Source organism: Condylura cristata, unplaced genomic scaffold (genome assembly GCF_000260355.1).
Source record: "Condylura cristata isolate star-nosed mole 26May11 unplaced genomic scaffold, ConCri1.0 scaffold00028, whole genome shotgun sequence".
NCBI classification, from domain to species: domain Eukaryota; kingdom Metazoa; phylum Chordata; class Mammalia; order Eulipotyphla; family Talpidae; genus Condylura; species Condylura cristata.
Genome location: NW_004567129.1, coordinates 4517980 through 4544970, shown reverse-complemented (window position 1 = coordinate 4544970; position 26991 = coordinate 4517980). Strand labels below are relative to the sequence as shown.

Here is a 26991-nt window from a genome sequence, read left to right as displayed (position 1 = left end):
TCAGTGCTCAGGCTGAGACACCTGAGCTAGACCCCAAGGTGTTCCCAGCACAGACACCTGACTAGGCAGTTCGGAAAACAAGGGCAACTTATTTTGGCAGAAACAGTCTTTCGCAAGAGACTGGGCCCTTGAAGGAAGCAGCACCCCAACCGAGCGAAGTGTTTCTTTGACTTTATTTCTTCTGATGACCCGCACTGTAGCAAGTTCATGTCTTTGGTTGTTGCATCCACATTCGTTTTAACTTCATATAGATGGGGGTGGGGAGGCTTCCATGTAAGGCATTCAGAAGCACTTAGAAGTGTTCGCACTTGTTCATCATTACAGTCCTCTGAGGGTAGGTACCACTATCATTCTCATTTTATAGATGAGAAAATCTAGTATGGAGAGGTTAAATGCTTGTCAGCAGGTGACAGAGCCCCATGGGGCATTAAGCACAGTACCTTTCCACCTGTGGATGTGGAACACCCCACTGGGCCTCCTCTCTCCCCGCCCAGACTATCCTCATCCTGGATCAGAGCCCAGAAGGAACGGGAAATGATTGTCCTAATCCTCCCTCTCTCGTGGGGTCTGATACCCAAGGGAGTGACTCTCATCTCTTTCTTCTCCCCGTGGGATTCAGATGTTCTCAGAAATTCCATAAACCACCTCTGGAAAGAAAGATGGGGACACCCATGGGAATTGCAGTCGGGTCCCATGGGTCTATTTGAAACAGGAGTCAATGGTGCAGATGGAGACAATAGATTTAGAGCAATTTCTTCTGACGAAGACATTGGGATTTAAATATAAATTAGAATCTGTAAGTCAATTCCATGTATGAATTTGTGCAAATCCCTTGTAATGAAAGCGGAAAGTTTCTCTTGTCCTTATTTGTACTGGGGTGTTAGCATCAGGAGCCTAACCAAGTATGTCGATTTTCCTACAGCTCAAGAGATTAAAAACGTACTTTCTCCAGTTAGAAATGCTGCAAGTGACACGCAGGAAGGAGGACTTCTCTCCATTAGTTCCAGGGGGTCCGTTTAGGTTCTGCATACACCTGAGCAGTTTCCACACAATCTGGGGAAAGGAGGCTGCTGGAAGGATCTGAAAGAGAGGTTCTCATAGTTCCCTCCTCCCTGACCCCTCAGACCACTGCAAAAGGCAAACTCATTCTCGAACATCACCTTCCCTCACCTGGAAGCCAGGAGCAGATGAGCACCAGGAAGCCAGGAAACAATAGCAGCCTCATGCGACATGTGGGGCAGACGTGGAACGCACATGTTGGTGAATGGCTTAAGTTCCACCACCACCAATATACAGTCACCACATCAGCAACTCCACTTGCAAATATCAACCTAAAAGGATGAAAATGTACGTCTCTGCGAAAACTTGTACCAAAAGTTCGTAGCAGCTTTATTCACCACAGCCAGCATGGAAGCTGCTCTGTGGAGGACTGACTAAGTGAAACGTAGCCTAGCCACACAGTGGCCATAGCACCCAGCCAAGAAAAAGGAGCAAAGCTAAGGATCGCCACTCTACCATGGGTGAACTTTGAGAACATATGCTGAGTGAAAGCAGGCAGACGCAGAAGGCCACGCAGTGTGTGATTCCACTTATGTGAAACATCCAGAATAGTAAATCCATAGGGACAGAGACAAATTAGTGGCTGTCAAGTCCCTGATGATGGGAGGGGAAGGGGTGACTGATTAGTGGGAGCAGGACTTCTTTTTGAGGTAATGAAAGTTGATTGTGGTGAAGGTTGCACAACTGTGAACGCACTAAAATCCACTTCATTGTACTTCAGAGGGTGAGTTATATGTTCTGTGAATTAAATCTCAAGAAAACCACTACCAAAAAATAACCCACATAGCATTATTTCTAAAAACTACATGTAATGCAACCAAAATCTCACCTTCCCAGAATGATCTTGACATTTTCTGAGGCTTTAAAAAGCTACCAGTTGGTGTAATTGAGAATGAGAATTCTCCATAGCTCAGCCATCAAACCAGATGGGGCAAAAATCTGAATTCTAAGAAAAAAAAATTTCTCAAAAGGTGAAAACACCGGCACCCAGCCCCATCCTAGCGAGTACTTGTGAAAGAGTTGGTGGGGACCCAGCCCCTCAGATTCAGAGGTGATTCAAAGGCAAGCTAAAGGCAAAGAGGGAGGCGGGGCTGCTTCGGGAAGATGGCCCTGCTGGGCCTGACCTGGGAACGCTGTGCAGAAGCAGCCACACGGGTGATCTAAAGCGTGTTGATGCCCTCAGGGCAGAATGGTTGCCCTGGGAACAGCTGCCCCGGCCTCACAGCCTGGGCAGTGAGTGATATCACTGAATCCTGTAGGACTTCTTCGTAGACCCTGAGGAAAGCATGCTGCTTATCTTGGGGCTTCTGCTCTGATCACCTTGGGGTAGTTTCCAGGGACGGGCTGGGTAGAAGCCCCTGAGTTCCCAGGTCTTCTTTGACCTTCTTTAGGAAGAGACTCCATCTAGCCTCAAAGACAGAAGTCAAATCCGCTGGCCCTGACGGGACTGCAGAGCAGTGATTTCTCTGTTCCCCAAGAGGCCCACCTGCCTCTGCAGCAGACCCATTCTTTGCTCTAAAGGCTGATGGGTGGGAGAACAGAGATAAGTGGGGGACAGGATGTATCCGCAGCAATAAAAGTCAAGGAAATGACGACCTCCAGCCCTGAGTCTAGTGGCAGAGGCACAGCCTTGAGCTGCTCAACAGCCCAGAGACTCCTTGAGCACAGAACTGTAAGAAGGTTCAAGACCAGGGGCCTCCTTCAGCACCCCCAACCCCAGGGCTCTGCCCACAAGTACCCACATCAGCGAGAACAGGCAGTGGAGAGCTTCATAACAGTTGATCATAATAAGCAGGGACCAAGGCATTGTTCTCAGCCTTAAATGTTCATCAGAAACATCTTGGGGCGTTTCGAGAAATAAAAATGCATAATCCGACCCAAGAACAATCTCTTGACTGTGGGACACCAGGTTGCCAGTAGTTTTTGAAATCTTGCTGAGTGAGTCTGCTGTGTACTCAGCGTCAGAACCAGCCCTACTCTGATACCTGGCATTTAGAAGAAAATAGGGGTGCAGAGAATTCAGAGTTTAGGTGAATTCTGACCAGTTAAAGGCAGCTCAGAATGTGCTCCCTCTCCTTGAATGCCCCACGCCCGTGAATTTGCAGAATTGAACAAACCAAATTCCAAACTCTTTAGAGCACACCGTGCTATCGTTCCTGAAGCAGTCATTCTTCATCCAGATTCAAATGTTTACAGCAAATGTGTATCTCTACAGAAAATCTCTTTGCATCTCAACGTTAAATTATTTCCAATTACCTCGTCAGATTTACAAATGTGTTTTTGCTTTTTCTATTATTTTTTTAAGAGAGAGACTCAACTGAAGGAGAGATGCTAACATCAGATAAAATAAAGTGTCGAAGCCTGACATTTAGAGGAAAAAGAACACAGGCATATTGTGCCTTGGTTTTAGTTTTCCCTCACCACCTAATGCAGTGGGAATTTCATCAGACCCCTAAGGCAATGACTTTCTAACTTGTGTTTAGCAGCAAACCTTTTTTCTTTCAAGCAAAATCTTAGGCAAGGACCCTAATATACAAAACAGATAGAATATAATTAATAGGTTCCTCATGCAGTTTAAATTTTCATTGTTTTGAGGGAAATGCTTGCCATTGGCTCCCAGAAACACAGTTTGAGAACCTCTGCTCAGCCACATTATTTTTTCCTACCACTGGTTTTGCGTCTGCATTTTGTTTTGTCGAGAAAATGATGGGTTTTATTACTTTCTGGACACTTGGCCCCGGAAGCGGCTCAGGAGGCTGGAACACCTGGTTTCCTCTCCGGGGAAGGAGGCCTCGGGCTGCTCTCCCAGCAGGGCTTCCCAGGTGGGCAGGTGGGTCCAGGATGCAGGGGCTTCTGGTCAGCTTTCTGGGATCAAGAGCCACCTTGACCCGGAGGCCAGTGACCTTCCTGCGGCAGCACGTTTCTAGGTTGCTGAGCTACTCCTTACCATCTCCACATTTGGGGTTTGCATTTCCTTACCTGTTCTGTAATGGGGGGTGGCTTAAAAGGTTTAACTGGGAAAACTCTGGCACCACGTGGAGAAGTCTAACACCTGTAGAATGGGCCTTTACCAGAACTAAGAGGTGCCCTCTTTCCAGAGCAAAGAGAACATGCAGATACCTCTGGCAAAGCATGTGACACAAAAGAAAAACAATAACTGTCAGTAGAAAAAAAATAATATTAGTTGGCTCAAGAAGGGACTATAATTATGCTTTCTTTCAAAGTCTTTATCTTTTCAAGATACACACAGAAATATTTACAGGTGTGCGGATATGTCTGATAATTGCTCCAAACAGTGCAGGAAGCAGGAAAAGTGGGGGTGTGGCTCAATCATCACAGCCATGAGTAGAAGATGTATGAAGCCTGATAATGGGCTCTCGGGGTTCACTGTCCTATTCTATCTGTTTTTATATATGTTTGGAATTTTCCATAGCATGATACAAAAGAGAAAAAGAAAGAAATACTTGAGGTGAAGCACCTATGAAACCCAAATCTTTATCAGAAGACCCACACCTGCTTGCTGAGAAGGGCAGGCCGCTTCCAGAGTTATTTCCCCAGAGCTCTGCTAGTTGTGAGCTGCCCAGCCCACCCGTGATGACTGGAGTGAAGATGAGGCTGCTGATGGCCCAGAAGCTCAGAGGAACAGGAGCAGAACCAGGGAGCCAGTCAGGGCAAGGGACCCTGCTTAATCTCTCCTTTTCTTTGAGGGCCCCCAGCTCCCTCTTCTGTTTTTCTTTTAGTGTGTCCATTCCTGCTTCTCTAAGCAGGTTGGATTTCTCTGATAATTCCAGTGTATGAGCAGTAGGTGTGTACACAACCTAAAGACTGGAACTGCTTTCCTACCTATCCAGGGAAGTAAGGATTCTACACAGATAACTATAATCAGAACAAAAGCAGCTGGGGGTTGGGGTGAGGGGGAAAGAGGGAAGCCACATTCTCCAGTTTATTGATAAGCATTTCATATAGTACACGGTGAAATCCACCATCATCATCCTCATCACTAACAAATACTGATTCCTTACTCTATGCCAGGCAATGTGCCAAGATCCTTAAATGTATGAGATCCTTAAATAATCAGTTCCTCCTCACTGGCATATCAGCCAGGGAATAGGCTGTTCCCCTAATCTGGGCCATGTATATAAATAGGGCTCATAAAAGTGTCTGCAAGTTACATTTCTGGTCATCTCTTCCTTGCTCTTTTATCCTCGCAAATAGAAATTTTGCAAGAGAATTTCTGGGTATTTCTTTGATATTCTAGTGCCAGGGTCCAGATCACTACATCCTAGCTCAGCATTAGTTCTCCATGAAACACTCCAGGCTGGGCAGCCCGAGAGCCTGGACTCAGTTGTCCAGCTGGCAAGCTGGCACGTGCCAGCCTGAAGGTCACCTGCCCTGGCTTCTTCCCCACTTGCAGCTTCTTAGCCCGCTGATCATTATATCCATCCTTTGGGCTAACCTCACCTGAACATCAACCTTCCATCCATCTTCTAGGTTTACCCTGCCCTAAACACCAGCTTTTTGCCCTGTGACAGAGCATTCTCCCTGGTGATGGTTGCAGGCCCACTTCCCCCAGTGATGATAACCTGTGGCAAGTCCAGCAGGCTCTGCCCAGAGGTTGGTCACAGAACTCGCCCCACCTTCAAAGGAAACAGCTGTGTTCCGAGCTTAGAGGAGAGAGCTAATGAGCCTCCCAAGCCAATTGCCCACGCTGATTGCGTGAAAATACATTTTGCTTGTGGTATTTGATTTGCCACACGGTTTAACAGAAAAGTAACTTTATCCATTTTTTCCAATTAAAGAAAGTAATGTTACAATCAATAATTCCTCCCGCTCTCGTGTGATAAATTAATGTCTGTCTATTGTTTTTAAATCACAAAGTGAGCATTGCAACAGAAATATAAAATGGTACTATTTCATTTTAATCTATTTAATTTTCCATCCTTGAATTACATAATGGGGTTAAAACATTGAATAGAATTAATAGAATGAGTATTTAATTAAGCAATAATGGGTTTCTAAATGGATGCTCAAGGAAACTGGCTTTATAGTTTATGCAAGAATCAAATAATGATCTGAACAAAGACTACAATAACTGCGTTGAATGTTTTCTATACTAAAAGATTTTTTTTTTTTGCTGAATTCTCTCAGGAGTAGATTTAAATCCATAACCAGATCCTTGATTAGATTCAACTTTGCTTTCAAGGTAAATTCCAAATGCCCTTCTAGGGTCCACAACCCCCCCCATAACCTGACACTTTACTCCCCGGAGAAGTAGCAAACAACCCCACTCCTGCACCCCAGCCCCAGCCCCTCCCTGTCACCCATTGCCCCCTTCTGTCTCCACCACCAGTCTCTGTGCAAGTGGCCCAGAGGCCAGACACAGTCTTCCCTTCACTTGCTAAACCTGCTTCTCCTTTCAGGTCTCAAGGAATGCTGCCTTAATCGCCTCCCCAGACTGGGTCAAGTCCTCACCCCCTTCCACTCCCTCCCCCAGAGACAGGCTCTTCAGGAATTGTGTTATATCTTGCCTGGCATTTAAAATTTTTATAATTATACATTGACATATCTGTTTTATTTATTAGTGTGTCCCAAGGACTTAACACTGCATCGTGCCTGGTACACAGAAGTCACTCACCAAATATTAGTTGGATGGATGGATGGATGGATGGATAGATGGATGGAGAGTGGGTGGATGTATGGTAGGTACATCATGGCCACAATACACCCTTTGAGAGTTCCTAAAGTAACACCACCTTCTCATTTCACTTGGATTCATTTGCTCACACACTGAAATGTGCTCTGTGCCAGCCTCTTGGTAGGTGTTGCAGATATGAGAAAGTGCCCACCCTTACTGTCTGAAGTATTACTTTCACAAATTCATTTACTCATTCATCCATCCATCCTAAAATCAGGTTTGTTTTTTTTTTAATCACTTTGGTATCAAAGAAAATGTTGGTACTTGTCCTCATATCAGAAAAAAAAATGAAATATTTAAAGGCCGTGAAAATGGACTATAACAGGGGAGGCCAAGGAAGGTAGAGTTGCTTAAGGTCCACAGAAGTCATAATGTGACCTTGCTGGAGATGTTCTGGGGAACTGGGGAGATCAAACCACCCCTACCCTTCTGGAACATTCTGGCAAGTGGCAAACTCAGGCATCAATTAATGAGCTGATCTTCATGAGTCTTAATTTTATATAACTTTATCCATTCATATTTTCTTTTGGAGAAAAAGCTGGTGAAAAAAGTATGAACAAGATAGATGCAGTGAGAGCCTCCATCCTCCTCAAGTCTTCAACTGTCTTTAGAGAGTCTTTCTTCATTTTAACAACGTGGCAGTCATCTGCTCTAACAAAGCAACTTCTCATTCACAATGTATTGATTGTAGCAGCCTTTCTGCCTGACTGGCAGTTTCCAGCATCCACTCATCTTGGCATTCGCTACATTCACATAATCAGGTATGAGAAGAGCCATAGGGAAGGTGTAAGCTGAGGTGCACTGTGACCTGTGGGACCAGAGTGCTGGTCTCTAGCTCTTCACTGAGCAAGAGGTGAAACAGTTGGGATCTTGAGTGAGAGTGAGTCAGGAAACTTGTGGGATGCAGAGATGACTAGAATCCTCCGAACTTGGCTGTGACCTTTATTTCATGAAACAATTTCGGATAAAACTCCTTCCTTTTCTCCCTCCCTTCCTTCCTTCCCTGTGCCTACTTCTTCATCTGCAACCCAAAGGTATTAGACAGCACAGGTACCACTAAGTGTGTTCCAGGACACATGGCAGACAGCAGTAATTGATCACAGAACGCCTTCTTGATGAGCCCAGGCACTGCAGGCTCCTCAACCCCACGCTCAGGCAAGCGCTTCAATGCACAGGGCTGAGTTCTTTCATTGACATCCTCTTCGCACTGTTAACATGATTCAGTCCTGCTCCTCATCCAGAACTGTATGTTAGAATTCTCCAGACAAATTAAGAAAATGCTAAATCCCAGCCTTGCCCTAAACCACCAGAACTGGATTAGGAACCAGTTTCTTTTCTTTGTTTTTTTTTTGTTGTTGTTGTTGTTGTTTGTTTTTGTTTTTGTTTTGTTTGTTTTTTTTTAGCAGTGTTTTTAAAAAGCCCTGACAATGGGATGTCAGCACTGGAGCTTTGGTAGAGAGTAAGGAAAATGTGTGAGCATATGGTAGGGTGAAGGTGCACTCCCAAATTTACAGCATCTTGTATATGACAAATTAATAAATTTGAGAGGCAAAAGAACCAATATGAAAGAATTTTAGTTATAAAATAAAAATATCCTGCAAAGATTCTCACATGCAGACAGGGCTGAGAACCTCCTGTCTAGATTCCCAGCTCCAGAATTCCCCGACCTCTGTGTGAAGGAGGGCAAAATAGATGACAGGACGCACCCAACAACAACGAGAGGATTCCGTCAAACTAACGACCTTCTGGAGCTTTTCTGTCTGTGGCATCATCTCCATTTCCCTCCCTGCTCCAGCTACTTCTCACCCTGCTGCTTAAGAATTTCACAGCTCACCTTTAATGGAAGGGAAATAACTGAGGTGTGATAGACAAATTAGTTCCTGTCCCCACCCCATTCCCTCCAAGGCATCAAGAGTGAATCTTATGATTAATGATTTGCAAGTCAATTAATCAGTCCCTGCTTTTGAAACCTCATTTCTCAAATTACTTCTCTTTGAACATGGAGGTTTTTTGACATCATCTTACTGTCTCTCGATGCACTTTCCCACTAATTGAAATTCCAAGATATTTCTTCTTGCTGTCAGCTTATTGGTATTACTTGTTTATAAAATATTTGCAAACAGATTATTATTCACCTGTAGTGTGTCAGAGGTAAGCACCAAAATCATACGTTACGTTTCCAGCTCAAAGGAATGTGCTAATGATGGCTCGTGAATTCTCTGCCTATGGGAAACCAATTTTTCATTTCTTGATTTATTTTCACCACACCTACTTGCAACAAGTATTTGAGATGTATTACAATAAAAATACAGGTACAACAAGACTCCACACAATTGATTTATATGTTTCCTTAGCAAATGTTTTCTTTAAGTTCTGCTACTAATAGTTGTGGGCCAGGGGTGGGAAGGATGAAATAGATTTTCTTTTGAGAAGAGGAACAACCGAGCAGAGGCTCTGGGTGAACCCCAGTGTCTCTGCGTACCAGTAGTGGGGTTCTCATTGCCTGTCTATCCTCTTGTTTAGGGGAGGGGAAGCCCCAAGCAAGCACAAACCCATATGTCTAGTGGTTCTAGTGGGAAGGTTTGTGTTTCATTCAGTAACAGTTCAGAATGGGCCTCTGGGCCACTGAGCGCTCCCCATCGTGTAATGGCTCCTTTCTGCCTGCCACCCCCAAGACTGGGGGTCGTCTGCATGCCGGTGACAGCCCAGCCCCAGCAAGCCTCACTTCTGCCATATGCTGTAGGAAAGGGTCATCCTGTGGGCCTCATCTAGGTGCAAGGAGGGCTAAGAGGAGCAGAAGCCTCCTCTGTGACTACGTGCTAGGCACTGAGGTGACAGAGGTAACTGCCTGACCAGGCCTGGAGGGAGAGCTGCTAGCAAAAGAGTGACCGTGACCATCTGCTTTGTCTGCAGTTTCAAGCCACTGTGGAGGAAGGAGCTGTGGGGGTCATTGTCAACTTGACGGTAGAAGACAAGGATGACCCCAGCACTGGCGCGTGGAGGGCTGCCTACACCATCATCAATGGAAACCCAGGGCAGAGCTTCGAGATCCACACCAACCCTCAAAGCAACGAGGGGATGCTCTCTGTCGTCAAAGTAAGGGTGCCTCCAGCTGCTCCCCACCCCATGAGCTTTGAGTTCCAGAGAACAGTCGTGCCCTCTCTCCTGGGTAGTAAAGGACCTGTCACCCCTGGCCTCTTCTTCCGAGGCCAGGGCTGATGGTGTTCTTGTGGCCTTACAGCCCCGGGGCCCAGCTGTTTGTTACAGGCTCTACTAAACTCAAACCTACTTGTCACCATAGAAGAACCAAGATTACTTTTAAAATAGAACCCTTCACACATTTGATAAGGGATCATCACAGATAGGTTAAAAATAGTGAAGGCTTTTTAAAGCTCTACTCTCAAATTGCAGATTATTATGCTTCAACTTTCTGAGCAGACTCTCAGTAAATTCTCTTAGAAACCGGAGTCTGTTACTCGTAGGGGATTATTTTTGTGTGAATCCCGTGGCTACTGCTGAGCAGCATGCCCTGCTCTGTGGCTAAGTGTAGAAACGTGAGGAACTGTGAGAATAAATGAAAGCTGGGCTGCAGGGGCAGGGACAGTGGTCTTAGGGTCCTAGCAGAAGTACTTCGCCTATTCCCGCCCTCTCTGGGAAGTTCTAGGATGGGCATCTGCCTAGCAGGGCAACATCAGCATGTGCTTTGGCTTGGTAGGAATCTACAGTCACAATCATCTATACCTACTGCCCCCATGCCCCTGGCCAAGATGCCTGATGCTTCTCTGGGCCCCAGTTTCCCCAACTGGAAAATGAAGCTGACAATATAACCCACCACTTAAGGCTGTTATGAAGAATTCATGAGTTATTAAGCATTCATAGCAGCCATCGAGGCTTTATAAAAATGGTTTTCCACTGCTATAACAAATGACGACAAACTTAGTGGCTTAAAAGAACATGAATTTATTATCTTACAGCCCAACAGATGAATTTATTATCTTACAGTCCAGCGCGTCTCACAGAACTGAAGTGAAGGTGTCACAGGGCAGCTTTCTTCTGGACGCTGGGGTGGGAGGTGGGGAGTGGGTGAGGTCTGGGGAGTGGGGATCAGTTTCCTTGTATTTTAAATTTCTAGAGTCACCCACAATCCTGGGTGCATGGCCCTCCCTCCTTCCGCAAAGCCAGCAGCCTCCAGCCTCTGTGGTCCCATCTGTCTTCTCCCTTTGGCTTCCCCACTCTCCCTCTTTGAAGGACTTTGTGATTTTGTGAGGCCCTACTGGATCATCCAAGGTCCTCTTCCTAGTTAAAGGTCCTTAATCACATCTGCAGAGTCCCTTTTGCCCTGGGAGGTAATGGATACCTAGATTCAGGGATTAGGATCTGGGCAAACTGGGGTGTGGGGGGCCTCAGTGGACCAAGCGTGGGTCACACAAACACCTATGCCAACAAAGTTCCACAGCCCCCAGGTGCAGAGCCCAGTGCTGCTGAGATGGCAGCCCTCAGCCTTGGGCCCACTGGACTGCTCGGGAGGAGGGCATTGGCTTCTCTCAAACCCTGGCCACTCGGAACATCAAGTGTCTGAGGGAGAAGAACAGCCCCCAGCTCCTTGCAGTTCTTCTTCCCTGTAACACCGACAATAAATAGCAAAGATTCCAGCCTCTTCCATGGCCCTCCTGCACCCATCAGGAACACAAGACTGGATCCCAGCCAGTGTTATTTTAAAAACAACATTGATACCAAAGGCAGTTTTAGTTACAGACCAGACTTCCTCATCAGACTCACTGGGTCAAGAACAGCTCTGGGTCACTTTGTGGTGTGACTTTGGCCAGAGTTATTTAACCTCTCTGAGCCTATTTCCCAGCTGCAAAGTAAGAATAAAAACACCTACTGTCATGAAAGCAAGAAGAGAACTAGGTGAGATGACAGAGCGCTCTTGACACAGAGCAAGCATGCAGTGATGGTAGAGTGCAAGGCATGGGGGTGGGGTGCAGCTTCAGATGCTCAACTTTTAGGAGTTGGATTGTGTCTCCTCCCCCAAAAATTCATTGGTATCCAAACCCCCAGAACCTATGAATATGGCTTTTTTGGAAACAGGATCATTGCAGATGGAATGAGTTGAAGCAGAGAAGGGTTGAGGGGACCCCAATTATGAAGACAGTTCTAAAGACAGACATCTGAAGAGAAGGCTCTGTGGCAGGGGGAGCAGAGATGGGAGTCGCACGGCTGCCAGCCAAGCAACGCCAGGGCTGGGAGGAGGAGAGAAAGGTCCCCAGGGGCCTGCGGGCAGCCTTCATGCCCTGCTGATGACTGGCTTGCGGGCGCCCAGTCTCCAGGCTGCAAAATCCCCTGGCACTTGCTACAGCAGCCCTGGGAGGGGAAGGCGGTGCTGGGAGACAAGGACACGCCAGGTATTGGTCCTGCCCACAGTTGCCACAGTCCACTAGCCAAAGGTGTCTGTTTCCTCCTGTGTCCTAGCGAGGGTGAACAGTTTTGTTTTCTGAATGTGGCGGCTCCCTGGTCCCTGTTGGAAATTGATTTACCCAGCTGCATGTTTTGGGTTTCACTTGGGCTGCCCCAAGATCTGTTATTAGAATCCACAGCCCAGGAGAGGAGGGTGGAGTGAAAACTAATTCTTGCATTACGCGGATGGAACCAGAATTTAAGTGGGTGCCTACTAGATACCAGAGAGCTCTGTTTCTCTTAGCTCTTAACAGCCTGACCGTGTGCGCATGCGCCTTCACTGTGGGGCGTGCACCGTGGCACCTTACCTGGAACTGCTATGAGATTGAGCTCATTTGCCCAAAGCCCTCCCGGCTGATGCCCACTGGGCTTCTCCCTGCCGTCAGCGGCTCTCATCCGCTCCCCACTTCCCTGTAGCCTCTCACAGCCTGTCCTGCTGCTTGTTTGCTTTGACTGGAATGTAAACCAACTCCCTCCATTCATTCTAGTCCTGTCCTCCCAGCAAGGGTACTCATTATGTCATGGGCCTGATGAGTAGCCACCTGTTGACCCAGTTTAGGAAATAATTGGAAATAGGACGCGTGCCTCGTCTCACCTGTCATCCCACGCGGGAGCTGTCACTACTCCTGCCTCATGTGCCTCTCGGGTCTGAGAAAGAGAGTGGCCGAGCGAATGACATCCATGGCAGTTGGTGGTGGGCAGGGCTGCAGGTTCCTAGTGGGGTCTCCTTGACGTCAGCTGCCTTGTCTGTGGGACACGAGGGCGGCAATGCGCTCCACCGCCTTTGCAGATATCCCAGAGGGGCCTTCTCAGGTGCCACAGCCCTGGGAGATGACGGTCACCATCGAGTGTGATTGCTCCAGGGGGACATGCACCTCCGTGGGGCCCATCTGATATGTTACAACATTCTCAACATGAAAGGAATTCACTCTCCTCCCTAAATTTGTATTGGTATGTTTCATATTCTTTTTCTTAAAGCAGAGCCCAAGTCACATAAAGCTTAGCCCACAAAACCTGATCCGTCCCTCCAATGGAGAGGCAGAGGGACTTTGGCAGAGGCCAGAGTGCCTGCTCCCCGCGGCAGGTCAGCTTCCTGAAGCCCTGTCTCTGCTTCCAGCCTCTGGACTACGAGATTTCTGCCTTCCACACCCTGTTGATCAAAGTGGAAAACGAGGACCCTCTAGTTCCTGATGTCTCCTATGGCCCCAGCTCCACGGCCACTGTGCACATCACCGTGCTGGATGTCAACGAGGGTCCACTCTTCTACCCGGATCCCATGATGGTGACCCGGCAGGAGAACATCTCTGTGGGCAGTGTGCTGCTGACAGCGAATGCCACAGACCCGGATTCCCTGCAGCACCAAACCATCAGGTGGGTGAGCGGCGCCACACCTGAATTTTAGCCTGAGGATGGCTTCAGGATGCATTCCCAGTGGGGGTGGGGTTTGCCAGTATAAGGAGCCACCATGTATGGCCTCCCGCATCTCAGATACTTGGCCAACTTTATCGTTGCAGCAACTTTAGGAGAAAGGTGTCGACATGCACCTTTCTCCATGCACAGACAAGGGTGTTAGATTTCAGAGAGGCCCCAAAGCTTGCTGATGGTGACCCAGCTCTGTGGCTGAGGGATCAGGATGAAAGAGAATAGTCTGAAAGTCTGTGCTCGCCACTGAATGCTGCAGCCCTGAACTGTGGGAAAGGGAAGGGAGCATAGGGGCGCCCTCTGGGGTTGGGTTTCGGATGACAGATGGCAAACCAAAAAGTCTGCCGAAACCTGTTGTCTGGTGCTTCCAAAGAAGGAGTTTTCGCAATGAGATTGAATTCAGTGAAGGTTCCCCACAGTGCGCAAGAAGACAAGAAACCCTTGCCCGCTTGATGTTTCACAGTAAAATGACCGTGGACGCAGGCCCACATGCACCCTGTCCCTGTAGAGGAAGTTACTGGTCTTTCTCTCCCCAAATCTAATCTCACATGAGCTGCAGATCATCAAGTGTCAGACACACTTCTATCAAAGCGTGTCGTCTTTGGCAGGTGTGAGACACCCAAAGGAGGGCACCCGCCACCCGTGGGGCAAGCTGCAGGCAGCAGCCCCAGTTATAGTATTTCCCAGTCCCCAAAGTGAATTTATCTTCTGAAATGCCAAACTTTCTGAAAGACAGATGAATGAGCTAAAGGCGCAAATTCTGTGATACCAAGAATCTGAAATAGACGCTCCTTTTCCCTTTACTCTGGTTTGGTTTAACACACACTGTGGAGCTGAGCAGCGAAGCCTCCCGAGCGCTGCTGTCAGTCCATGCTTAGGGTGTCTTGGGGGAGCTCAACTATCGCCCATTTTTCTGCAGTGAGAGGTGGATGAGGCAACTTCTGGAGGGATGAAAGTGAATTAAAATGGGGTTGAGGTGCAGAAACAGGCCTATTTTTTTTTATTTTTTTAAAGATTTATTTATTTGTGCATATAGAACTGGGGTACAGGCCAGAGGCTCAGGGGCAGTGAGAGGCTTCACCAGAGACAGAGTGGGGAACAGAACAGGCAGATCGACGAAGTACACTGCTGAGGGGAGCAGCGGGCGGGTCAGGAGAGGTCTGCCGTGCCATGTGGTCACCTCCGGGACAGGTGGGAATCGAACTCATGAGGAAGCGGCTTTCAATTCTCAGTGCTGTGCTTTAACCTGCAGTGCCACCAGGGAGGGCCCCAGGGCTATTTTTTTTTTAATTTTGCATAGATGAACAGGGTGGGGTGCTAGAGAATTCATCAGAGATAAGAGTGGGGAGCAGAACAGGCAAAAACACCGAAATACACTGCCAAGGGGAGCAGTGAGCTAAACAGGAGTGGTCTGCCACACCATGTGGGTCATCTCCCTGGTGGGGGTCAAAGACTGAACCCAGGTCTTTGCATTGGTACCACTGAGACTCAGCCCTTAGGCCACCAGGGGCTCTGCTTTGTGATGAGATGCTGCCTGGCACAGTCTGGGCCTCCGCTCCCCTCCCTCCTCTCTTGGAAGGTTCTGAGCTCTTGGCGGACAGAGACTGCATCCTGACAAGGCCTAGCTCTCTTCACAACTCTTTTGGGAGAAAAGGTGCTTTCATTATGAGCAGCCTTCGATCCTGTGCCCCAAAGGCCCATCCCCCGGGCCGTGTGTGCAGAGAGTGAGCAGGGTTGCAGGAGGGCTGGGGCTAGGGCATGGTTTTCTAATAAACTGTGCTTGGCTCCCCCGAAACCTCAGAAAAACACAGGGACCTTGTGAGTGTTGTTATTGCTGTGATTATTGTGGCTTTAACAATTCCTTGGGGAGCAGACCTCAGAGTGGGGAGAACATTACCCTGAGGTGAAGCCACTTTCCCCTGTCTGAAGCCTGGCTGGCAGGACACGGGGAGGTGCGACCCAGCCGTGTGCACGAGCGCTTGAGTCCCGGCTCCTGTGTGCGACTGTATGTGTCCACCTGTCTCTCACTTGCTCAGTCCATTTCTTCCCTGTCTCCCTCTCTCCTTCCTCCTCCCACCACGTCCATCTTTCTGTCTCCTGGCCATCTGTCTTTGCCTGTCTGTTGGATTTTCTCTTCCTCTCTTTGTCCTTCTCTCCTCCTAATCTTCTCCTTTTCTCTCTGTTCTCTTCCTCTCTCCCTCCTCCTCTTTGTTTCCCTTCTCTCCTCTACTACCATCTCTCTAGCAACATCTCATCCCAGGGTCCTTTGCGATCGGTTTCCGTAGCCCCATTTCATCTCATGCAGTTAACAAGGCACCTGACTAAAAGCGCAGCGGGAGTGCTCACCTGCCCAGTGCCCCGTGGGCTGACTAGACCCTGCCTCCCACGCCCCCCCCACCCCAGGCAGCTCCTTCCTTGGCAGAAAGGGAGGCATCTCCAGCCAACCCCCATGGGCACCTAGGATGGTGTTGCTGACAAATCCCGGGCCCTGGCCCGAGCAGTGGTAAGATGGGAGGCACGTCTGCCCGAGCGCCTGGGCCCAGCCACGGATCTGCTCTCTTTCATCTCACCAGGGAATGTGCAAATCAGCCAAGGGTGCCTTGATCTCTGAGAAGCCTATAACTCTAAAGACAGGAGGTGTCCAGGCTTCAGAGTGGATATTCTCACTAAAAAGCCTGGGTTATTAAAACTTGTTAAAGTCCATCGCATTATGCTCTTAGCTAAATCCAAATGGGCAGCAGTGGTCTGGGGACAGACAGAATTCTTCCTTTGAATGTATCTTTGTATCTTCTTCTCCTTATTATAAAGTTAAGACAGTTCATGAAGGAAACTTTTTAAAAGACAGTAAGGAATAAAAAGGTAATAAAAACTCTGTAATCATCCCATCGAAAGGCAGTACACTTACCAACATCACCTCAACCTTTGAGGTGATGCCTCCTTTTTAAAAAAATATTTATTCATTTATGCACACAAGAACTGGGGTACAGGCCAGAGGTGTGGGGTGGGGAGGGTGTGGTGGGGAAATGATTCACCAGAGGTAGAAGAGGGAACAGAACAGGTGGATCGACGGAAACACACTGCTAAGGGGAGCAGCGGGCAAGACAGGAGATGTCTGTGGCACCATGTGGGTCACTCCCTCTTTTTTACTACCGAGGTTGGTCAGCACCATCCATCCGCTCTTGGAATCTTCCCTGCTTATTCTTCAGTGTATAGCATACAATTTGCCAGGTCACTGCAGAATGATCTGTTATTTTCTTGCTGGGAAATACTCCTTATTCATTGCCTCATTGTTCATTTAGATTGTTTCCAGTTGTAGGCATGTTTGTAGCTAACCTATTTAATGCATCATTAATTTTATGAAGAATATTCTGAAAATTCTTTGAGCAAATGAATTTTGGTAACGTTAATGCTTTTAGTGATACAAAGAATTCTTTGGTTTCTACACCGTGGTAATCAAGTTTATATTTTCCTTTCTGATTTGGCTTGATGTCTGATTTGGCTTGATGTCTTTCTGATTTGGCTTGATGTCTCACCACCTTCTGCGATAAAGTCATGTAAATGTTGGCATGTTCTAAAGCAGAGCTAGCTCTCTCTCCGTGTTCCCAGTGTTTAGGTGACTCCAAGGCTCACTTCAATGTCCATGGCAGCACCGGGCTCCGTGAACACAAGACAGGAACCAGGTGTTTCTGGGTGACATTTCGGGTCTCTAATGAGGATCAGACTAGTGCAACTGAACTTGTTGACTAATTGTTGTCAGAAGGAGCAGTTCAGTGATAATTATGCTAAATGAAAATGACTGCATTTGCCCAGCAGTGAAATGAATAATGGGACTAACCTTTGTATCTGTTGATTCAGTTACTTTGGAGATGCAACCAGCATTGCCATCATTTTGAATGACCCAAGAGCACTCATTTCATTCTCTTAATAATCAAGGGATTTATGTTGAGGCAGCCAAGGAGCAATTCCTATTTCAAACATTTTTCAGACAGAACTCATCTTGTCCAGGGTCTGAGTAAACAAATCTTGCAGCAGAGATTTCTGCCTGCACATTGAATATGTAAGATATGTGTTGAGGAAAAATATTGTCCCTCCCCATGTAAAATTACCTATCACTGCTCAACGTTTTCTTAGAAAGGATCATTCATCCAGGGAGCCCCGCGAGCGTGTGTCAAGCACCGCGTCTGGGAAGATTAAGTTTGGCTGAATGTAACAGGAAAATTCAGAATGACAGAGGCTCAGAGGAAATAGGAGTTTATTTTTCCTCCCATAAAATAAGTCTGGGAGAAAAAAAAAAAAAGTCCAGGGCTTATACAGCATCTCTATGAGGCTGCCAAGGCCCCAGACTCTTCCTTGGTCTCCATTCCATATTGACACCCCTGCTCTCGGACTGTTTGGGTTGCTAATGAATCAGCCTTTGTGTCTGCATCCCAGACAGCAGAATAGAAGAAAAGGGAGGGAAAAGGGTATCACCTGTCTTTTAAGGACACCTTCTGGAAGTCAGCCACATTTCTCTTTACCTTTTATTGGCCAAAATCATTCACATGTCTGAAACTACCTGCAAAGAACACTAGACAATATGGTCATTTGGTTAGGTAGTAACCAGCTTTTAAAACTAGGATAGAAGAAAGGAAGAAAGGAAGAGTGGAGATTGTACTTTCTATTTAATAAAAACTATAGGCTAAACTTTTAAAGGTGAAAACATATGATAACATTACATTTTCACACAATCAAAATAATAGATAGTCGTGTCCCTAAAGCCAACTGGTAGAAAATACCTCAAGGAGTATAGCTCCCCATTCTTCACTTGTTGAATTTATCCAGTGACATTTATTTAGAGGCCACCATGGGCCTGAAACCGTGCCAGCTGCTGTGTCTCTGCTGCCAGCCGTCGGGGCCTAGAGTCACAAGAACAAAGGCATTTCTGCTAATGAGGAGGCCCTCAGGAAAGTGGAAACAGAGAGGGAGGGGAAGGAAGAAAGGAAATAAATTTTTTCCTGGGAAATAAGAACCAGGGGTCCCTAGGAGAAGAGAAAGGTCTGGGCCACAGAAGTGACTTATTTCCAAACAGCATGACAGACTCACTTGGCAACAAATTCCTGAGTTGCCCAGAAATCCTGCTGCCCCCTGCATTTGGGAGAGTCTCTGGCTCCTGAGAATTGGGTGTAGAACAAACGAGCCAAAACTCCCACAGCCCCTGGGTTTGGAGAATGATGATGATAATAATATGCTAGCGTTATGACTCACACGCCTATCATTTCTATATAAAAGTTTATCAAAAGCCTAGCCACCACAGCAGTATTTACCTCTCGTAAATGGCTGACAATGAGAAATGATTAGTCTCCCTTCTTGCTGATGAGGAAAATGTAACCTCTGCAGCCTCCACCAGGCCCAGCACCAAGGAGAATTATGGGGGTGCTGGCAGCCCCACCCAGCAGCTCCCCTGACCTCCAACACTGCTGATACTTGGAACTGCCAGGGGCAGGACCCCAGCATGTGACATTGCAGTCCCTGACTTAAGTGCCCATCTTCCCACTAAACTGCCAGCTCCAAGAAGGAGCCCATCAGGGTCACCTCCTTCCCTCACAGGTCGCCAGGTCCTCCATCTGGTCTTGTGAGCACTCCAGGTCGAGCCCCGTGACCTCCCACCTTTCCAGGGGTTGACAAAAGTGTCAGGAACCTGAGCACATGATCTATCATTGCCAACCTCCAAATAGAAAACAGAAAATTGGAATTTATAACTATCAGGTGCATAGCACCACGACAACTTTGGCCAAATTGAAATTAATATTTGCGAAGATATCTTCACATCGGCAAAACAGTTTTTATAAGAATGTCTGAGTTCACACCAGAGAAATCATAAGCCACTATTAAGGAAATATCCCCAATCATTCCCAGATTAAAAGTGTACAGCTCGTTTCAAAAAATTTATAAGGAAAAATATATTAGCAGTATGGATACATTTAGTATGATGTTTGGGTATTTTTAATATGATTTGGGGTGAGTCCCACATAGACAGTGGCTTTACGCTCTTAAAACAGCCTAAGGCCAGCACCAGCCAAGCAGAGGTCAGTACCCAGGAAATGGGTGGGTGGATGCCAGCTAGGCTGGGAGTGTCTAGTGCAAGTGTTATCTGCATAGGTAGACAGATCATTGTTATTACTCTTCATCTTCAAACATCTAAGTGACCCAACCATGAAACATTTGCATGTGTCCAAATTAAACCAGTGCCTGAAGGAGGCCTCTGAAGGACACAGATGGACATCTTACTAACCCCTATGCAGGTGACATTAAAGAACCATTTCCATGAGCTGGCCCTTCTTCATCCCTCTGTATACTACAACCTACTTTGTCCTGTTATCTTTGGCACTCTTTTTTTTTTTAAGATTTATTTACTTGTGCATACAGAACTGGGGTACAGGCCAGAGGTGCAGGGGCAGTGAAAGGATTCACCAGAGGCAGAGTGGGGAGCAGAACAGGCAGATCGACAAAGTACACTGCTGAGGGGGAGCAGCGGGCGGGTCAGGAGAGGTCTGCCGCCCTGTGGGTCACCTCCGGCGCAGGGGATCAAACTCATGTTGAAGTGGCTTTAGCTGCTTAGAGCTGTGCTTTAACCCGCTGCGCCACAAGGGAGAGCCCTCTTTCGTACTCTTTTTAATGTCATTTTCCTCTGTTCCTTTGGACGTGGATGCTTGTTAAGTCCCTGGGAGAGTTCACTCCTGGGTTCACAGTGGGACAGAATGCAGCTTGATGAAGATTCAGCCTCAAGGATCTGCTGAAATGTCCACTTCTGGTTTTTGCTGGTCTTCCCATCAAGCCTTTTGCTTTAACACCTTGTTTAATCTGATATGGGAGCCCATTCAAAGGAAATCACAAGAAATGATGGAAAATCAAGCAGAAATTGTATGCTGGCTGTGGAATATTTTGTTCTATATCTTCTAAGACCTCTGAGCATAGACAGCAAAATCAGTTCCCATCACAATTGGGATTTTGTCATCTCTGTCATTCGCAGAATGTGAATGGGGTTTAAAATATGTAGTGACTTAGCATTTATGGGGAAGGGAAAGAAAGGTTCAGACTCCTTTGTTAAAAATTGCAAAACCAGATTTAAGAGTTTAATTTGGGATAACTCCTACCTTTTAAATTTTAATCAGAAGTTAAAGGCCAAAAATAACATTTCTACCTGGGGAAATTAAGAGAGGAGTTTCCATCTACTAGAATAATATTATTTATACTTCATCTTAATTAAATGTGGTCACTGACCTCAAAAGGATTTGAGGTGGGGTGGTTTCTGTTTGTTTTTTGTTGTTTTTTGTTTTTTTGTTTTTTTGAGTCAACAAAACATAGACCTTGAAATGTAAATGAGTTGTTTACAGTAGTGCCTTTGTAACTTTAATTAAAGCCACATTCTTCCATTGGAAGTTTATGGTGGCAATATATTTCATTGTCTACCCAGCCATAGACCTGTTAATTATTTATGTAAATATATTAACACAGCTGAACTTATTGCTAGTGGTCAGATTTCTTGTTATGAAGATGCCCCGTGAGAAACAACTCCTAATAGACAATTGAATTTTTAAAGATTTAACATCTTCAGTGGCTAAAAATAGGTTTCTGGCTTTTATAATGATCCAGGGAGAGGGATGATTTTCATTATTAGCTTCAATTAGAGGTACTTGACTTGGTTAATATGAGCCGCTAACCCTTAGGATAAACAGTTGAAGGTTATTTTACAATGCAACCACCTTTTTTAACATCCATCTGCATATGTTGTTATACATTTGCCCCAGGCCAGACTTCCATTATGAAAACACAGCTTCCAATTGGTTATCTTTGAATATAATTATGGCAGTCATTCTTGTCAAACTGAAAAGCTCACAACATAGAAATGCTAAGAAATGTTGTTTCTTGCCTTCTGATTCCTAAACTGTTATATCTGCTTAGCTTTTTTGTTTTTTAATCTTAATAAGAGCATTTGAAACAAAGGAGGTTTGCCACAGAAGCTACCAACAGCCTTGATGGAGAACGTCGCACCTTTTCAGGGCGCCACCAAAGCCTGTCTAATAGGGAAAGAGCTGGTTTACTTTATTATCTTGGTGTGTCTGTCAATCAGCAGCTCCAGGCAGACAACTAACGCATCTCAGGGTCTCACGAAGGGCTTATCACGGCATTAGCACTAACACGGGTAATGAAACCACAGGCAGCGAGTCTTGTAACTAATTCGAGAAACGCGTTTGATCATCTGCTCCCGGTTTGCCTCCCAAATGAATCTTGAAGCTTGTATTTTCAAGTGACAAGACTCTAAACTACAGTTCTCCTACTTATGTATGATTTGGGGTTTTCCTCATATATGCCAGCAGTGTTGGCAGGAATTGCACCATAAGAACAGAATCCACAGAGTCGACTAGCAACAGCCTTGGACCTTGCTTGAGGCTACTCATGTGCCAGGGGCCTCTGGCATTGGAGGAGGGGTGTGGTGGGACAAGCCACCTCTCCATTCGTTTGGTCGTTCATTGGCTCCACACATGCTTCGTGAACCCCTAGAGTATCCCCCAGCCCTTTTCTAGGCATTGGGATTGCAACTGCAGCAGAAATAGATCCAATTATCCTCACAGAAATCATATTCCAGTGCTCGAAAGAGCGAGTAAGCAAGAAAATACATACTGATTAGTAGTAGTGGGTAATCAGTGGAAAATAAAGAAGTAGGCCGGCGGGGCCTTTCTCATGACATGACATTTCAGCAGAAAACAAAGGAGTCTATGTAGATGTCTAGGAAATGGTCCTTCAAGAAGAGGAAATAGGCACAAAGGCCCTGTGGTAGGTTGTACAGTTAGGTCAGTGTGTCTGGTGCAACAGGATCAAGGGATGGGGGTAGGGGGTGAGAGATAAAATCAGAGGCACTCAGAAGAGAAGCTCTAAATGAGACGGGAATTGTTAAATACTGGAAGTTTTAGAAAACAATAAGTGGGGGGCTCTCCCTGGTGGCACAATGGGTTTAAGCACTGTACTGTGAAGCTCTCAGAAGCCACTGCAGAACAAGTTCAATCCCCAGCCAGGGAGCTGACCCACATGGCGAGGCAGACCTCTCCTGACCCGCCCACTGCTCCCCTCAGCAGTGTACTTTGTCGATCTGCCTGTTCTGCTCCCCACTCTGTCTCTGGTGAATCTTCTCATCCACCATACCTCTGGCCTGTACCCCAGTATAAGCATAAATAAATAAATCCTTTTAAAAAAATAAAAAAGAATAATAAAAAGAATAAATGGGAAGGGCTAAGTGGGGGCGCAGAGGGAGCAGAGCAGGCCAGTGGTGAGAGAGCTACCATGATCCAGGGTGGGGGGAGGGGGGTTTGGACTGGGTGGTAGCAGTGGGTGTAAGCAGTGAGAATCAGGCAGATGCTAGATGTGTTTGGAAGGTGATGGTAGCAGCAATCTGAGAATCATTTGTACGTGGGGTGGGGAGGAGGAATGAAGAACGGTCCAAGTTTTCCCTCCAGAATAATTGGAAGAGTACGGTGGCTCTTTGGAACTGGCAAGCTCTGGAGAATGACTTGGGAGAGGAACAGCAGGACCACAGTTCTGATCAGATTGGCTTTTGGGTGAGGGACTGAGCTGCAGGGAGAATCTGGCTAGAGATCAAAGGCCGCATGGCTGTGTGTCATCAAAATTCAGGGGAAGTCAAATCCCTTGGGCCCCCAAGAAGTGCATGAAGATAGAAAGGAGCATGGGGGCTTGGGGGGCAGAGTGATCGCAGGCTTGAAAGACACCTTCTCTTCCTGGATTCAAAGGAACAGACCTGACGTTTCATTCCACCCTCCTTGTCTTCATGGAAGGGGAGCAGCCCTGCAGAGCTTTAGAGGACTTTGCGGAGAGAAAGAGCTCAGTCCTGTGGCTCCCACTGGCCATCTAGTGCCAGACTTCCCATGTGCACATCCCCACCATTTCCAGATGTGTGACCTTGGGCTAACATTTCGTTTCTCTGTGCCTCAGTTTCTTGGCTTACACAACAGAGAAAATAATGACTAGGTCATAGAGTCAGTGTGAAGGGTAAACCAGAAAATTCCGAGAAAGTGCTTAAAATATAATACCTGGCACGTAGTTGATAGATTTTATCACTTTTAGTAGAAATAAAGAAAGTTAGCTATTCTCTAAAGAAGGCTCTTTGAGAATGAAAGGAATGCTTCTGCAATTCATGGTTTTCCTGTTTTCTGTAAAAAAGCAAATCTGTGGAAATGCTTAGTAGGATATTAGCAGAAGTTGAATCTAAATGACAGGAAATTTCTACCTTTGCTCCTCATAATAGGAATTTCTTCCTTATTCCTGGCAAAAACAGGAAGAGTAGATGGAATTTTCTAGATGAGGAATTTTGTCACCTACTATTTGATTGCCACCAAGCAAGAGTCAGGGGGGACAGTGAAAATGGATGCACCGTGAGTCATTATTAAAGAGAAGACAAGTGCTGGTTTTTGAAGTCTTGCAGCTTGGCTTTTTTGGTGGACAGATATGCTTGATTTTTCAGTCTTTTGAAAGTGTACTTAGAAGAGCCACATTTTCTGCTAGTAAACTGTTCCTCATTTGACACAGAATTCAATTCATCAATATTTTCAGACCCTCTGCAAAGCACGTGTTGTCACACAAATAACACCTGACTTGTGGACAGTCTGTGACCCAAACACACTTTGGTTCTGGTTGAATGTCTAAATGAAGTGAAGCCAGAGAGATGTCACAGATGAGCAAAAGAGGCCTAACAATTCAAAATTTCCAGTTAGTTTTCATCTGTCATAACCCATGATCACAAGCAATGGGAACTTGCAATAACGGTTAAAAGGAATAAAATAAGAATTTAGTATTTTGGGGGTCATAGACAGAAAGCCAGAGGAGACACTGAGGGAAGAATGGATGTCCTATACAAAACAGAACTGCAGAGGGGGACAGCAGAGACAAAGGAGCAGCCCTGGGCCAGTGTCACATGCCCTGCCACCACTGTCCACACCACGCCCTGAAAGCTTGTCCACCGGCTGGGCCATGTGCATGCTTGCAGTGCCCCCTGCTGCCTGCAGGTGAAACAGGAGGGGGTCTCTGTCTCTGCAGCAATAGCTCAAACAGTGGTTTGTCCGAAAGGAAGATGGCAATGCCGCGAGGACCATGAGGGCTGGTGAGCACCGAGAAATAGCACGTCCACTCCTATCCTGCTGCAGATCTGAGTTGTGCATACACCTGGGATGACCTCCCAGAGATTTCAGGGCACAGCTACCCCTGTTGTGAGCGGGTGCTGGCGACATAGGGGCAGGCATCAGCACACCCAGTTATTACTCTGGGAGGACCTCTCTCAGGAAGGACATGGGACAGGGCACTCTTCAGGGCTGTGCTGGGCAAGAGCCTACATCCTGGAGGGCCGGGGAGGGACAGACACACTACGTGAACCGTGTCCTGGGCCCTTCCAGGGCCACTGCTGGGCTCAAAAGCAAAGGAGGAGAGCTGTAGATTGGAAAAATCTAGACTATACAACAATTGTGTTGAAAATGTTAGAAAATAAGAAGAGGAGCCATGGCTGAAGACTAGAGCAGAAAAAAGTAGAAATGGACAATGTACAAAGTAGTTCAGTGGAACATCTACAGATCTGATCGTGCATCATCTTGCTCATACTCCAGGCACCCTGCGGACTGAATGGCTTGTGAGGGAAGGGAAGGAACTGAAATTTAGATCCATTTATGTCAAAGGGTTTTTTAACAGGAAAACATCGATTTTACAAGAGAAGAAACTATCTTTCATTCTTTCTTTCTTTCTTTTTTTTTTATCAGCACCTAGTAGAAAGTACAGTGCTTTAAGGTTCCATGAAATTTCTATTCCAGAAAGGATCTTTATTCCATCAGCTAAGTGAGGGTCAGCACGGGGGCTCAGTCATCTCTGTTCTCCAATCATGTGGTTTTCTTTGTGTCTGGGGCTCCCTTTGAAATCTGGGAATGTGGGAGCACTGGGCACCCAAGAGCACAGCAGAGTATGAAGAGGTGGCACGGGTGACCCAGGCATCCTTGCTGGGTGGCTTACAGAATAGCTCTTCCCTGCTCTCCGAGCAGCTGCTAGCAAGCTGCTGTAGATGAGACATTACTGTTTGATGATTTACCCAGAATGTCCAAAACTTAAATCTGAGGCTCAAAAAGTCAATATTTCACAAAAACTTAAAAGATAGACTGCCTGTTTTTAGTCAAGCACACTGACTAGTCCTAGTGAGTCCAACTGCAATGGTGTCTTCACCCAGAGCCCCGTAGTCAGTGGCCAGCTTGGCCAAGCTCCATGGTCCATCCCCAGGGCCTCAGTCATTGTGCCCACTCTGGCTTGCCCACTCTCGCCTTCTTAAAGTGCACCGTCGACCCAAGCAAAGGTGATCCGTTCTACCATAATGCGGGTCTCCTCAGTTTCCCCTTTAAGGCTCCCATTGCCTACCAGTTCACCCTGAATTTAGTCCAGACCCCCACAATGCTCCTCTCTCCTCTCTGCCATCTGTCTCTGCCCAGACCACATAGCTCCCACCAGTGCCTCCCCAGCTCGAGAGCCAAACAGAAAATATTCTCCCAGCCTTGAATCATAGTCAGTCCTCATTACTCATGAGTTCTGCATCTGCAAATTCACCTACTTGCTGAACTCATTTGGAATCCCAAACTACATGCCATACTTTCAAGGTCATTTGCAGACAAGCTCAGATCAGCGAAAGCTTTGAGCTGCCCAACATGCCCTTTCATAGCTGAGGTCAAGGGGCACACCACTGCTCTGGCGGCAAGCTGAGGTGCTCTCTACGTGCATGGTGCCACGCTTTCACAGCTCTGTGCTTCTCGCAGGTGATGTCACACTCTAAATGGCCCCCAAGAGCTGTCTGGTGTCCCAAGTGCAAGAAGGGGAAAACTGCTGTGTGAGATAAAATCCTTCCCATGGTGAGCCCAGCATAAAGGGGCCAACAAAGTGTGTTGAATGAAATATGCATTTAAACAGAAATACACATAGCACCACGCTCGATGTTGATGGTTGTCGACAGTGTGACCACAGGCTGGCTGGAACCAGTCCTGCATTTCCCCAGGCGTAGCAGCCCACTATTGGCCAACTCGGCATTGGTGGTGATGCCACAAAACACGACCAGGAGGATGGGGAGGATGGGGGCACGCCTACCTGCGCGGGGATGGGCTGGCTCCACTGTGCCTGGCCTGCCAGCCCCCTGAGGGCAAGGACCACACTGGTCTGGAGTCCCGCCTGGCACATAGTGGGTACTCAATCAGCTTTTGTCAAGTTGATGAATGAATTACAAGTAAACAATGATTTTCAAAGCCAATTTTAAACCAGGCTTTAGCCTAGTGTCTCCTGGGCTAATATAT

At 46.7% G+C, this 26991-nt stretch overlaps 1 protein-coding gene across 1 annotated transcript in view; it reads left to right on the top strand.

Annotated features, from left to right (window-relative positions):
• The window catches only part of CDH13 (cadherin 13), a 921815-nt gene that overhangs the window by 841924 nt on the left and 52900 nt on the right, over nt 1-26991 (top strand). The window contains exons 9-10 of the mRNA XM_012730735.1: nt 9668-9850; nt 13329-13582. Coding sequence (XP_012586189.1) covers nt 9668-9850; nt 13329-13582 — 437 coding nt within the window. The remainder of the gene's footprint in view (nt 1-9667; nt 9851-13328; nt 13583-26991) is intronic.